This window comes from Borostomias antarcticus (assembly GCF_949987555.1).
Source record: "Borostomias antarcticus genome assembly, chromosome: 12".
Classification (NCBI taxonomy): domain Eukaryota; kingdom Metazoa; phylum Chordata; class Actinopteri; order Stomiiformes; family Stomiidae; genus Borostomias; species Borostomias antarcticus.
In genome coordinates this window covers 18,473,603-18,488,271 of record NC_140245.1, presented here as the reverse complement: position 1 = coordinate 18,488,271, position 14,669 = coordinate 18,473,603, and the positions used below count along the sequence as shown (strand labels likewise).

Genomic DNA, 14,669 nt, shown 5'->3' with positions numbered 1-14,669 from the left:
TCCTCTACAGACTGACTGCAATCTCTCCACAGACTGCCTACAATCTCTCCATAGACTGAGTACAATCTCTCTACACACTGCAATGTCTACAGACTGAGTACAAACGGCAATCTCTACAGACTGACTACAGTTTCCACACCATCCTGGTGTCTGCTATATACATCCACTGTGTTGCCTAGCACACACACACACACATACACACAAACATGCACACTCTCTCACTTTCTCTCTCTCTCTCTCTCTCTCTCTCACACACACACACACACTCTGTCCTACTGGTCATGAATCATCTATACCAGCACTAATATAAACCAGACTGGACCAGGCTTTTATGTTCCTCTCTCTCTCTCAGGCACACACGCGCACGTACACACGCACACCCGCACACAAACACACACACACACACACACACACACACACACACACACACACACACACACACACGCACACACACACACACACACTCCCTCTCTCTGTCTCTTTTAATGACTGGCCATGATGTATAGTGCAGGATGTGGGAGGGGCTTAGATCAGCCAATAAAATGGAATAGGAGAGACTTCAGATATTGACCCCGCTCCTCCTCCGCCTGTGGCTACAGACACCTGCCATGTGAGGGCGCCGCAGCCCAGAAGCCTGAGGAAAGGAGACAGGGGAGGAGAAAGACTGATGAGAGGAGAGAAGGGTGAGGACAGACAGAGGAGAGGATAGCGGAGAGGATAGCAGAGAGGAAAGACGAAGGAGTGGAGAGCAGGATGAGGAGAGAGGAGCGGGAGAGGGTGAGGAGAGAGGAGAGACAGAGGAGAGGAGGGACAGGGAGGTTAGGGTGAGGAGAGACAGCAGAGGAGAGACCGGGAGATTAGGGGGAGAGGTGAGGAGAGACAGTGGGAGGGGCAGAGGTGTGTTCTGCTGTTCTGAGTCAGAGCCTGTGGGATTTATCCTCCTCCCTGTTCCAACTCCCCAGTTGCCTACTCTAGGCTACATCGTGTTTCTCATGTTATTCAGCGCTGAGGTGCTGGTCTCTAGAGCTGTGGGGGGTCTACTTCTGTAGAAACATCTGTCAGCCCCGCGTGTAGTAAAAGAGAAATTACCACTAGATGGCGCGGTGTATGTAACGGCTCGGTAGAGACTCCGCTCACTTTCCTCCAGACCCCATATTCTCCGGCTCTGTTGAAGCAGTCAGGGGACTCGGGACATCGTGTGCCCAGTGGTTGGTTTCCTCGCTGCCAGGAGAACGGAGACTCCGGGCGGTTGTGTGAGATGCTGCAGGGTGACCTGCCCGGGGGACCCCGCGGTCAACAGGTAGGTCTGCGGGGTGGGAGTTAATTTGCGGGCTAGTAGCTAGTAATAGGGTGGTGGGCTATATTCCTTCCAATAGATCAATTGGTCTTGTCGTTATTGGGAGAGAAGTTGATGCTGCGGACCACCTCACGCTTTCAGAAAAGTTGTGTGTTTTGTTAAGGTCGAGATTACCTTTTTTTCTGGAAATAGCTCCTACCACATCGCACCCCAGCCCCAACGAATTGTCAAGATAACCGGCTATACAAAACGACGACATAAAACAGAACATAGCTTAAGCTATATTGACTAAATAGTTGCTGGGACGGCTAATATCGACTAATGTCCCGTATGGACAGACTCCTAAACAGTTATTTTTCTATGAAGCGCGCTGCTCCAGTCGGGTTAAATTCTGCTTCGTCACAGTCTGGAGGTCTGGGCAGGGCGACCCAGTCCCACCCGACTTTGTTGTGATCACATCGTTCCCGAAATGTGTTTGGAATTTCAGAGGAGGTAGCCTAGGCGTTATGCTTTCAAATGAGTGAGCTAGCCTAGCCTACTACTTATGCTACACCTGAATTGTTATTTACAATTTGCCTAAGTGAAGCTGTCTGACAGTTTTACTGGCTGTTTCGGGAGTCTCCTCTGGGACTGTCCTGTCCCAGTGCCCCAACCCCTCCTTTCTTCCGGACAGTTGTGATCTTTGTATCTGGCCTCAACCCACGTACCTCAACAATTACACAACCATTGGAATTTTTAATGTTTGCATAAGCTTGTGTTTTGGAGCTCTGCCATTATGTGAAGTGAAGGGAGGCGTGTCGTGCGAGAGTAGCCTAGCCTATAGGCTTGGCTGTGTGCAAACGGGTTTGCTGTTTGTGTTTCAAAATGTTATGTGACAGACACATGGCCCTCATCTCTGGACAGTAGACACACAGCTGAGCTCCCAGACTCAGACTGACAATAATGATAACTGTTTATTTATTTATTTAAAATAGGGACAGCACTAACTAACTCTTGGCTTTACTTTATTTTATTTTCATAAGGGGACGTTCATTGTTTCACTGACAGACTGAGAGACAAACAGTATTGTTTGTGTTTGGGTAGCTGTGAAAGGGAAGGGTAAGGTGTGTGTGTGTTCGTGTGTGTGCGTGTGTGTGTGTTGGTGTAGGCTATGTGTGTGTGTGTTCATGTGTTTGTGTGTGTGTGTGTTCCTTTCTGGGGCTGAGGTAAGAGGTATACTGAGATAACACTCCTGACCAATCAGGTTTGAGCTGGTTGTCATTACACCCACCAGGCCTTGCCATTCTCACGCAACCAGCACATCAGTCTCTCTCTCTCTCCCTCTCTCTAGCCTCCTTCCTCCATCTCTCCCTCACGCTCTCTCTCTCTCTCTCTCTCTCTCTCTCTCTCTCTCACACACACACACACCTCATGTATTGTTCTCTAATAAGCACACATAACATTACATCTGAATGTGGGGAGAAGGTTAACACAGCAGAGGGAGAGAGGGTAGACAGAGTGGGATAGAGAGAAAGAAGGATAGAGAGAGATAGAGGGATAGAGAGAGATAGAGGGATAGAGAGGGGGTCAGATAGAGAGAAGGATAAAGAGAGGGATAGAGAGAGAAGGATACAGTATACAGTCAAGCCGGAAAGTCTACACTCCCCTTTCACCTTCTCCATGTTTTATTACATTACACTTATTCTTATTTATTATACTAAAATTATACATTTTTCCCCCAGACATACACACAGTAGCCAATAATGTCAAAGTGAAAACAGGGTTTTAGAAAATATGCCATTTTATTTTACTGACAAAAATAGGTTATTTAGGGGTTACATATCTGTACACCCTTAGCCTAATACTTGGTTGATGCACTTTTTGCAGTGATTACAGCTTCAAGGCGTCTTGGGAAAGAAACTACGAGCTTGGCACACTGGTGGCACACGATGTTTGCCCATTCCTCTCGGCATATCCTTGTAAGCTCCGTCAGGTTGGATGGGGAGCGTGGGTACACAGCCATTTTCAGCTCTTTCCACAGATTTTCATTTGGATTCAGGTCTGGGTTCTGGCTGGGCAACCCAAGGACATTCACAGACTTTCTCCGAAGCCACTCCTTTGTTCTCTTGGCTGTGTGCTTCGGGTCGTTGTCATGTTGGAAGGTCAACCTTCGCCCCAGTCTAAGGTCCAGAGTGCTCTGGAGCAAGTTTTCTTCAAGCTTCAAGACCTTCCCGCTGCTGAAAAACATCCCCACATGATGCTGCCACCTCTATGCTTCACTGTAGGGATGGTATTAGCCCGGTGATGAGCGGTGCTTGGTTTTCTCCAGATTGTCTGGGAGGTCAGGTCTAGGAAGATTCTTGGTGGTTTCAAACTTCTTCCATTTATGAATGATGGTGGCTGTGCTCTTTGGGACCTGTAGACATTTTTCCATACCCTTCTCCAGATCTATGCCTTGACACAATCGTGTTTCTGAGGTCTGCAGATAATTCCTTTGAACCCATGGCTTGGAGTTTGCTCTGACATGTACTGTCAACTGTGGGATGTTATATAGGCAGGTGTTGGCCATCTCCAATTACCAAATTATCAGTTTACCACAGGTGGACTCTAAGTTGTAGACACATTTCAAGCAGTATCAATGGGAACAAAATCCACCTCAACTCATATGATTTATGATATCTTACATTCTGATTTTTAATAAATTAGCACCTGTTTTCACTTTGTCATGATGGGCTATATTGTGTAGAATTTTGAGACAAAAATGAACTCAATCTATGTAGAATGAGTCTGTAACATAAAAAATGTGGAGAAGGTGAGAGGGTATGCAGACTTTCCATTTGACTACAGAGAGAGAGAGAGAGAGAGAGAGAGAGAGAGAGAGAGAGAGAGTGTGACAGAGAAAAGGATAAAGAGAGGGATATAGAGTGAGAGAGAGGGGGACAGAGAGAGGGACAGAGAGCAATATAGAGTGAGAGAGAGGGATAGAGAGGGACAGAGAGCAATATATATTAGAGAGGGGGACAGAGAGAGGGATTTAGAGTGAGAGAGAGAGGGATAGAGATATATATATAGAGAGGGACAGAGAGCATCTTCAGTAGGTTCATCCAGGGTCTAGGAGGAGGAGGAGTGAGGGTCAGTGTCCATCCTGTTCACATCGCATTCCACCGAAATCCTTTGGTGATGGCTGTCCTGCCGGTCACAAGGCCACACACACACGCACACACACACACACACACACACACACACACACACACACACACACACACACACACACACACACACACACACATATGCTGGCTGGCTGGCCACAGGGTCAACAGCATCTTACACACAGAGTCACACGGACTCACACTGACATACAGTACACACTGTCTGGATGGTCACATGGTTCCATTGACAAGTACATTTAGGTTTTTACATCAAAAACTATGCTTGGTGTCTCAAACAAGTTTACTTGGGAAACCATGTACTTTCTACATCCGCAGAGTAGAGCTTGAGGTGTTTAGTAGAGCTAGATATATCTGTATTTCAACATTCATTATAGAATTTTAGACCATACAGGTGCATGGACTTGTTTAACAACTAGTGAATGTTGTGTCCAAGGGTCATGCCTCTTGATTACATTCTATATAAAATCACACATTATGCTGTCTTTCTTTTTTTTTTTTAAATAAACAAACAAAGCCAGAAAATTGAGGGGTCTTCTATAGGGCAATATAGTGGGATCTCTGTATAAAAGCGCCTAATGAGAAGCAGGGGGCTTGATACCACAAGGTAACATGCATAATGGGTGGGGGACAACATGTTTACATGTGTACAGTACTTGTTTTTCTATAGGACAGCAGGATGTTATTAGCCTTGTGTGTGTGTGTGTGAGAGAGAGTGAGAGACCATCCTGATCTCTCGAGCTTACATTCTGTTTTTCTTTGCAGATCAGTCTGGGCTTCCTCCTATATAGAATGATTTCCAGGGATTGCATTTGTAACCGGACCAATCAGGGGCTACGTTCTGGTACGTTGCTGTTCTGTCCTACAGTGGAACGCAGCCCCTGATTGGTTCCCATTGTTGAAGATGTGATATAGAGTGGTGAGGTGAAAAGTTAGCATTGTCACCATTTGGTGGTGGCTTCTAAATCCCTATGGTCAAAACGAATGGGATGGGAAGTATGTGTTTAACAGAGACTCCCAAACTAGAGTACATTTTGTTATAAAAGTTACAATACGTCACTGAAGATACGTTTTGTGTATTTTGAGGCCCTTAGTTGGTCAACGTTGTTGAGATATGCTAACGATTATTGAAACTGAACTACAGCAGTCAAATGGCGGCCATGTTTTTCATAATCTGAGTAAGCACTAGAGTACGTGAGATTATTTTTAAAAATTTGGTATTTTACTTTTTTTTGATCTTATTTTTCCTGCTTTTTGTTTATTTTATGTCTATTTTTATGTGGAGCACTCCGTACATGTACATTCTTTGTTGTAAAGCACTTTGAGCTGCATTAATTTGCTATATAAATACCGTTTTTTTTTACTATTATTATTATTATTATTATTATTACATATCAAATCAAATCAACATTTATTTATAGAGCACGTTTAAAACGACAGCAGTCGACCAAAGTGCTTTACAAAGGTGGGTCCTAGATAAAAACATTTCACAACAAAACAAGGAAATTACAGCAAACAATACAAACATTGAACATGAACCAGGCTTGAGCACAGACTGGTTAAAACGGCAGGGAGAAAAGGTAGGTTTTTAGGGAGGATTTAAAAAAATAATAATAATAAAAAGATTAAGGGTCTGGGAGGATCTAATGTGTTGTCACGATACCAATATTTTACCTGCGATACTATACCAGCCAAAGTATCACGATACCAAGTAGTATCACGATACCGAAGCATTAAAATTTGTAATTTTAAAATTGTTATTTTTATGAAGGTGCAATGTATTTACAGTACATTACAGTACAGTGTAATCACTTTATACGAGTGGTGCATGAATAACATGCATTTAAAGCATTACATTGTAGCTCTATAGGTAAGTAAAAAAAATACTATGCATATTATGAATTATTATATAATAATATTATATATAATATTAAATATTTAAAACATATCTAAAACAACTACTGAATCAGCCATGTTTACACACAAGTGTAGTATCACCAACCACCAGTAAAGGTCAGCGGAGGGCCACTGGGTTTTGGTTGATGGCAGTGACGCTTTATCTAGCTTTCCCTTTTGTGAAAGTCAAAACCAGATCAAATTACCAAATGTCAAGAGGTGGATATCATTGGATTATCATTGGATTCGTCTCAGCCTACATAATCTAGCTCACATTATTTTAAGGAGTTTGGATTTGGAATAAGAGGACGACAATTTTCATTCAACAGCTGTGCATGACGATATGACAGCAGGTAGTTACTTCATTAGCTAGCCAGCTGGCTAGCATTGGCTGGCTAGCTAGCAACCGCAGCACACGCTTTAGCTAAGATGTTTATTAATTCATTTTTGTAATATTAGCTAATGGCAAGAACACTGCTAAAGTCATACTAACTTCATTAGCTTGTCTGTATTCCAGTGCAAGGTCTGGATGACGAGATTGTAGATGCTTTAAGTTTGATGTCTTGCCTTCTTTTGCCTATACGGCATTGCCGTATCGCCTGCACAACGGACGGCCATCATCTATAGCGTTTCCTTGTTTATCTGGTTTAAAACCCAAATACTGTAGTTCCATATTAAACTTTTAGAGTTATGTTTCTTCAATAATGTTACATTTGATGGTGCGGACTCAGAGCTAGTGAACGCTTCTGACATTACGATAGCCTACTGAGAACCAGACTGGCTTGCGCCCAGACATACACAGATAACGTCAATATATATATTGTGACTGCGGAGATGCATGCGCGAGCCAACACATTGGGAGCTGCCACAACGGTGTCGCGAGCCAGTGACTGTGGAGATGTGTGCGCGAATCAACAAATTGGGAGCTGCACAACGGTGTCGCGAGCCAGTCTTCTCATTAGCAGAAACCAGTGAATTTGGGAACAGAGGTAAGATTGTCCCCCTGCCATGTTGAACGGTAGTACCGTATTCCATGGTAGTACCGTTGTATAGAGCTTATAGTATAGTTGGCACCGTCACGTTTTGGCACCGCAGTAGACTTTTGGTACCGGTATATCGTGCAACACTAATGTGAAGGGGCAGCTATTCCAGGGGGCAGCCGCCACAAAAGCCCTGTCGCCTCTAGACTTAAGTCTAGTTTTAGGCACCTCCAACAGCAGTTGGTCAGCAGACCTGAAGGCTCTGGCTGGGGTGTGGCAATGCAGGAACTCAGAGAGGTACAGAGGGGCCAGGTCGTTTAGGGCTTTAAAAACCATTAGCAAGAGTTTAAAATCGATGCGAAAGCGGACCGGGAGCCAGTGGAGTGAGGCCAGGACTGGTGTGATGTGGTCATGCTTTTTCTTGCCAGTGAGGAGGCAAGTGGCAGCATTCTGTACAAGCTGTATGCGGCTGAGGGAAGACTGATCCATGCCAACATACAAGTTACAGTAGTTGAGTCTAGTAGTGATGAAGGCATGGATCACCCTCTCTAGGTCAGTAGCAGAGGCTTCGTCTTAGCTAGGAGACGCAGTTGAAAAAAACTTGTCTTTTATTACAGCACTGATCTGATTATCAAAATTAAAATCACTGTCAAAAACCTCCCCAAGATTCTTCACAGAGGAACGAATGTTGGAGCTCAAGGGGCCCAGGGCATCGACAGAGCAGGTTGAGGGAGCGTGTCGTCCGAAAAGGATGATCTTGGTCTTGGACTCATTAAGATTTAGAAAGTTAGAGCTCATCCAAGACTTGACGTCACTCAGGCAGTCCAGTAATGGCTGAATACAGTCCTTGCCTTTGGACCGTAGGGGCATTGTCAGCGTAGCAGTGGAAGGAGATTCTGTGCTTTCCAAAAATAGAGCATAGGGGCAGCATGTAAAGTAAAAATAAGATGGGGCCCAGGATGGAGCCTTGAGGGACTCCACAGGTCAGAGGGGCCGTAGTGGAGGAGAAATGTCCTAACTGCACTGAGAAGATTAAATCGGTCAGATAGGACTTAAACCAATTTAGAGCAGATCCTGTGAGGCCCACAGACTGCTCGAGGCGTTGAATTAGGATCGCATGGTCCACAGTAGAGTTAAATCGGTACTACCGGTATTCCCGGGACCCGTCCTCTGAACCATTTCTCGTTTCCCGGGAAATGAACAGGGAAAACGGGAATTGCAATTTCAATAATAATTAATATTAATTGAATTAATAATCTGACCAAAAAATCCATTGGCATGGGTTTTAATTATTATTTTAACAGCTGAGCTGCATGATATTATTGCAATCTCTGCACAGAGTGCGTGCGTAGTGACGTGCATGTCTATTTTCTGCATGACGTACCGTAGGCTACCGCGTGCGTGGTCTACCCTACAACATCCCATAGGCTATGTCCAGCCACTCCAGCTTCGTGTGGAAATATTTCCGAGCAACCAAAAACATAAATTAGGCCTATTTAATTTCACAGGCTACTGTTAGGCGTAGCCTACTTTATAAAAAGACCTACCTCAGTTTTTCTCATATTATGGATGCCATGCAAACCTGTTTTTTATTTTTCGAGACATTTAATTGCACAGGCTGTCACAGTCGCTTTATAAAAAAGATTAAGATATTTGTGGTGAACTGTTCTACGAATGACTGCAAAATAAATATTCTGTAGGCTAAACATCGAGCATTGAGTGATCATTTCGGAGCAGCGACATGGTGAATTTAACGAATTAAATGTCTTAAGTTTATTGTGTATAACCAGGCCAGCTGTTAGTGCTTCCCTGCAGTCGGATCACGAAGGCTACATCCGAGCATTACTGAAGTAGAAGCTGCTGATTATTATTGCCATTTACTGCGTTCGTTTAGATGACAAACAGCACACAAACACGCCTCTAGAGTCCAAGCTATTCTGCATGTGAACTTTATCTCAATATACTGTAGATTCTAGGTCAAAATTATTAGAGTTGTGTGCACTGTGTGCACTCCACACCATAAAATGAAAAACATAAATATTTTTCCCGGGAATACCGGGAAAGAGAGCAGCAAATCCCGGGAGGAAAAAAATTCAAATTTCAGGAAAAATATTTAACTCTAGTCCACAGCAGAGGTGTGGACTCGAGTCACATGACTTGGACTTGAGTCAGACTCGAGTCATGAATTTGATGACTTTAGACTTGACTTGACAAATTGTCAAAAGACTTGTAACTCGACTTGAACTTTAACACCAATGACTCGTGACTTCACTTGGACTTGGGCCTTTTGACTTGAAATTACTTGATACTTTACCCCAAACCCAAATAAAAAGTATGCTATTTAAATTTAAATAGAAGCGGCAGGCGAATTGTCGAGAAGGATCCAGCTTTTCGAAACCGAGGTTGGTTCATTATTCTAAACAGTAGACATGACTACATGTGCTTAGCGGCTAAAACTATAACCTGGATCATCTCTTTAAATGGACTCCAAAGGACTTGGTTTAGTTTAGGACTTGGTACTTGACTTGACTTCCCAGCGTTGACTTGGGACTTGACTCGGGGCTTGCCTGTCTTGACTTGGGACTTGACTTGGGACTTGAGGACAACAACTTGAGACTTACTTGGGACTTGCAAATCAATGACTTTGTCCCACCTCTGGTCCACAGTGTCAAAAGCGACTGTCGAGTCTAAAAGCATCAGGACGGCAGGACTAAAATCAAATCATTAAAAACTCTCAGCAGGTCAGTTTCTGTACTGTATCTCGGTTTGAAGCCAGACTGGAACTTCTCGTGGATGTTATGCTCGGCTAAGAAAAATTGCAGCTGGGTATAGACTACTCGCTCCAGAACCTTAGATAGGAAAGGCAGCTGAGATATGGGCCTAAAGTTTGAGAGAGTGGAGGGGTCAAGATATTTCTTTTTGATTAAAGGTTGCACCACAGCATGTTTGAAGGCAACAGGGACACATCCTGAGCTGAGGCTGGTGTTGACCAAAAGCAGCACACTAGCTCCGACTGAGTCAAAAATTTCCCTGAAGAGGCGAGAGGGAATGCTGTCTGTGGGGCAGTTTGTAGGCCGCAGATGCTTGACTACCTCGGAGAGAGGGAAGTGACACAGGCTCAAACTGGTCGAGAACAGCAAGGCATGGAGAAGGAGCAGGGTCCGGGATAGGCCTAGCAACTGTGTGGGCTGGTTTGAGCGAGGTGGCCTTGTTGATAAAAAATGTTAGAAAGTTGTCGCAGAGAGTAGGTGATGGTACAAGGGATGAAACATTGCTGGGATTAATAAGAGAGTTGAGGACATGGCCTGGGGCTTATGGCTGTTGTTGGAGACCAGGGAGGAGATATATGCCGTTTTGGCAGCTTTTACAGGTCTCTGGTAGTCAGACAGGCAGCCATGTAAAAGCTCAAGGGAGACATGGGCCGTGTCCGAAATGCATACTACCTGCTACATGCTATATAGTAGGCACTATATAGTAGGCATACTACATACTATATAGTACCTACTGTTCCACAAAACGCGTGTAGTATGCGAGAAAATACAGCATGCTACTCGAGTCATCCAGCGGAAGTGACGGGATACGATACTGTTTACTCCCGCGAAGCTGTGGTACAATTATCCGTGTTTTCTGTGATCATTTTGTGTATTATCCACAAAAATGTAGCCTTTTCCTGGCATGGGATGTGCGGCTGCTGCTGCCGCCAGGAGAAGTCGTGTTAACGCTGCAAGGAGAAGAGCCGTCATGAGATCTTCTCGACATGCTTGTAGTTGAGGTAAATATTGAACGTTAGCTTGCTAGCTACGCTAGTTAGCTAGGTTAGTTGATAGCCCCGCATGTGCTGGCTTGGGGCTAGCTATACTGTTACATTTGTACCAGGGATGTTATATTAAATAGATTCTGAGAGGCAGGTAAGCAAAACAATAAAACTCAACTCATTTTAAAGAGGTGGGTAAACTGAGTTTACCTGGGTTTACTTATCACTACACGCCTGCTTTGTAATGTTACATTTTAGCTCTACAGATAATGACATCTATCTATTATCATATTGTAAAGACAAGTATATGCCATACGCACAAATGAGTTAAAGTTTGCCCTAATAATATTCCCCCTATAGGCTCACATGGAAGACAGAGGTCCTCACCAAGTCAACCTCCACGTCCCTGCTGAGGACCTATTTTGACGGCGCGGACACAAGGAGGGACTTCAGATTGTCAAAATCGACACAGAGGAACCTTGGTGATGGTCAGGGAGGATGGGGCAAGACCATGGAGGTGCTAATAATAGCAATAATAATAATAATTCATTGCATTTAGAGCTTTTCTCAGTACTCACCCTTTACAATGGTCTTGTCATTCACACACAGGTGCTAGTCTTTGGAGGTAACATTACATCAGTCATTTAGCAGACACTTTTGTCCAGCATTACCTTAGTCATTTATTTAGCAGACACTTTTGTGTGTCTGCTAAGCGACTTACAGTAGGCCTAATTGCATTTAACCATTTAAAGGTTGAAGACCTTGATGGTGGCCATGGTCCTGCTGCTGCAGATCATCCCAACCCTGGAGATGGCCTCAGAAAGTGTCTCGCAGCGGCAGCATCAGCACCAGCACAAGCTGCCTGGATCGCAGCTCTTGGTGAGCACGACTACCCCCATCCTGCTATAAGTAGTCAGTCTATCAGTTCATGAGTGTGCTTTGCCTTGTTCCTTATAGACAGCCTTGAGGCTTTAAACACTGATCAGTTGGTTATAGGCAGCCTTGAGGCATTTGTTTAAATGTATTTGTATTTAAATGTATGTGTAACACTGTACATAGTAATCAGTTTAAGTATTTTGGGGGGAGACAACAGATCAGCGTTCTCCTGTCAGTACCTTTTGCAAGGAAAGCTAATGATCTGACCAAATATAAACAAGTCAAAAGTATATTTGAAGACCATTGTGTAATAAAAATATCCAAGAAATGTTTATGGTTGTGTTTCTTCCATTATACATGTAAAGGTTACTTCTTGATGTATTAACATTTCAACAAAGTGTAATATCTACACATCAGACACTGTCTTGATATGTCTACAGGTCATGTACAGTAACTTGGAAGGTCTTAACACAACACGCAGAGCGCTTTGGACATGTAACTCCCTTATCAAGTAGTCGTTAGTCAGACACATTAAACAGTTAAGCTTTCATAACCGTCTCTGAATAATTCCAATGAAGCATTGTGAACCAACATGTGTGTTCCGTCTTTTATGCCTAATTGCAAACTACAATGTCCATTAGGAATGTTCTTTTACTCTAATGACTGGTTTTAGGTATAGTGACATTTGTTCTTTGGGAAGACATTACAAGGAATGACACACAAACACCAATTTAATTCAAGAAAATACATTTAATAAAAAATAACAAAAACAATAATGGAACAAGATAAAACAGTTTTTTTTGACTGAGGCTTCTAGAAGCAACATCAGCCGGTCCTCCCTCTCCTTAAACAACCCCCTTTCCTCCCTCCACTCAGCCTTCATCTCTGCCTTCTCTCTCCCCCATTCAACATCAGCCGGTCCTCCCTCTGGAGGACGGCCAACTCTTCCCTGTTTACGGGGAAGAGAAACACCACGCTGAAAGGCTTGGAGTAAGTTAACTAACGTATGCATTGTTGTTCAGAAGCAATCCAGCGGTCTGTTTACTTTGGATATTGATTTATGTAGGACCTACATCTTAGAAGCTGGGCTGCAGGGGACGATGGCGACAGCCTGGATAAAGCACGCAGAGAACCTTGTAGCCATGTACAAGGTGATTTTGATCTACAGGCTACATGATAGCAAATATATTGATAGGGACTCACAGTTTGTATGACACTAGAAAACTTATCTAACCTCATAGGACCTAAAGAGCCCCAGAACTGGGGTCAGCACAGAGGGAGGGGAGGCCACAGCCGCTTTGTGGAAGTGGTACGGGGTCTTGGAAGAGGCGATGGGGGCCACCTCCCTGTAATACATCCAGAAGTATTATGGGACAATGAATACTAATATATTAATATATGATATATGAACAGTTGAACTCGTTTAAATCATGGAATGAACAGACAATTGTTTAAACAACTTCAAGTAACGTTAGGCTCGGTGGCTTAGGTTAGCCATTTAACAACTCATCACAATTTCGACATTTCTTGCACATTTCTTAAGCGATCATGGTCATATTACATGGAAATGTTACTCTGTTTCTCTCGATTCTAGCTATAGAAACATCTAAGATTTGACATGAATACGTTTTGAGCAAGAGCCGTCTGAACACCTGTAACGTTAGCAGCCTATTAACGTTGGCTGGGCTAGCTAGCTAACGTAACGTCCACCCAAGCCCCCAGGAATCGAAATCTAAAGTGAAGGCCTATTGAACCGCGCCATCTTGGCTAGATTTGTAGTCACTTGGCTATTTCCGGTTACTTTTGACTTGCGCAGTTGAGCTTCTCTGGCCGACGCGCGTCCACGAAAAAGTTCACATTTCTCTGAAATGTAGACGCGCGTTCCCGGCTCTCCCCGCTTTGATTTAGCAATGAAAACCGGCTTGCATATTAACCTGTTTTTGTCAAATATATCAATTGGAGAAATTATTTTTTGATCCTGGCATCTTAGTTTTAACAAGTTAAATATAATTGAACATGTTTTGTTTGCTAGTAGATGGTATTCATTCCGTTCGCGATAACGTTATTGCAGCCAGGCTAAATTCCTCCAGGGAGCCAGTGACAGGCGAGTTGAAGAGCTTCACTCCCCGCCAGCAGGAGCTCTGGCCGCGGCTACCGCATCTCGGAAAACCCGCTGAGTTCGTGGCTGCTATTTCACACTCGCCCTTGATCAATCCCAATACCGATCCATGGTAATAATGAATCAATCGTTCAGATCAGATCGGCAGTGCTGCATGCATGTTACAACATCATTGTTAGCTTTATTAACATAACCATAGCCTACATTTATCTCTCTAACGTTAGGCTATCCATCTTACACCAGTCGGCCATTCGATAGCTGGAAGCGGTCAACGCCAACGTTGACTGAAAACACCCAAACTCAGTGTATCGTTTCATCTTCATGCTACACATCAACTCCTTTACATTGTATGTGAATAAATTCCTGTTATTCTAAAAATATCCCATTTCTGTCCATTCCTGGAAAAGGCTAATAATTGCTGTCAAATGATCACTCCAGTTTATCACCGTATCCCACTACCATTTCAACTATGCACAGGAGGTTGTCTTGTGGTCATTTTCATTAAAAAATGTGAACTTTTTCGTGGACGCGCGTCGGCCAGAGAAGCTCAACTGCGCAAGTCAAAAGTAACCGGAAGGCCAGAAAAGCACAACTGCGCAAG

At 43.7% G+C, this 14,669-nt stretch overlaps 1 protein-coding gene across 1 annotated transcript in view; it reads left to right on the top strand.

The window, feature by feature from the left end:
• Nucleotides 1-947: 947 nt before the first annotated feature.
• LOC311316480 (nuclear factor erythroid 2-related factor 2-like) overlaps nucleotides 948-14,669 on the top strand; it is a 34,922-nt gene continuing 21,200 nt past the window's right edge. The window contains exon 1 of the mRNA XM_084447342.1: nucleotides 948-1,300. Coding sequence (XP_084303468.1) covers nucleotides 1,259-1,300 — 42 coding nt within the window. The 5' untranslated portion in view covers nucleotides 948-1,258. The remainder of the gene's footprint in view (nucleotides 1,301-14,669) is intronic.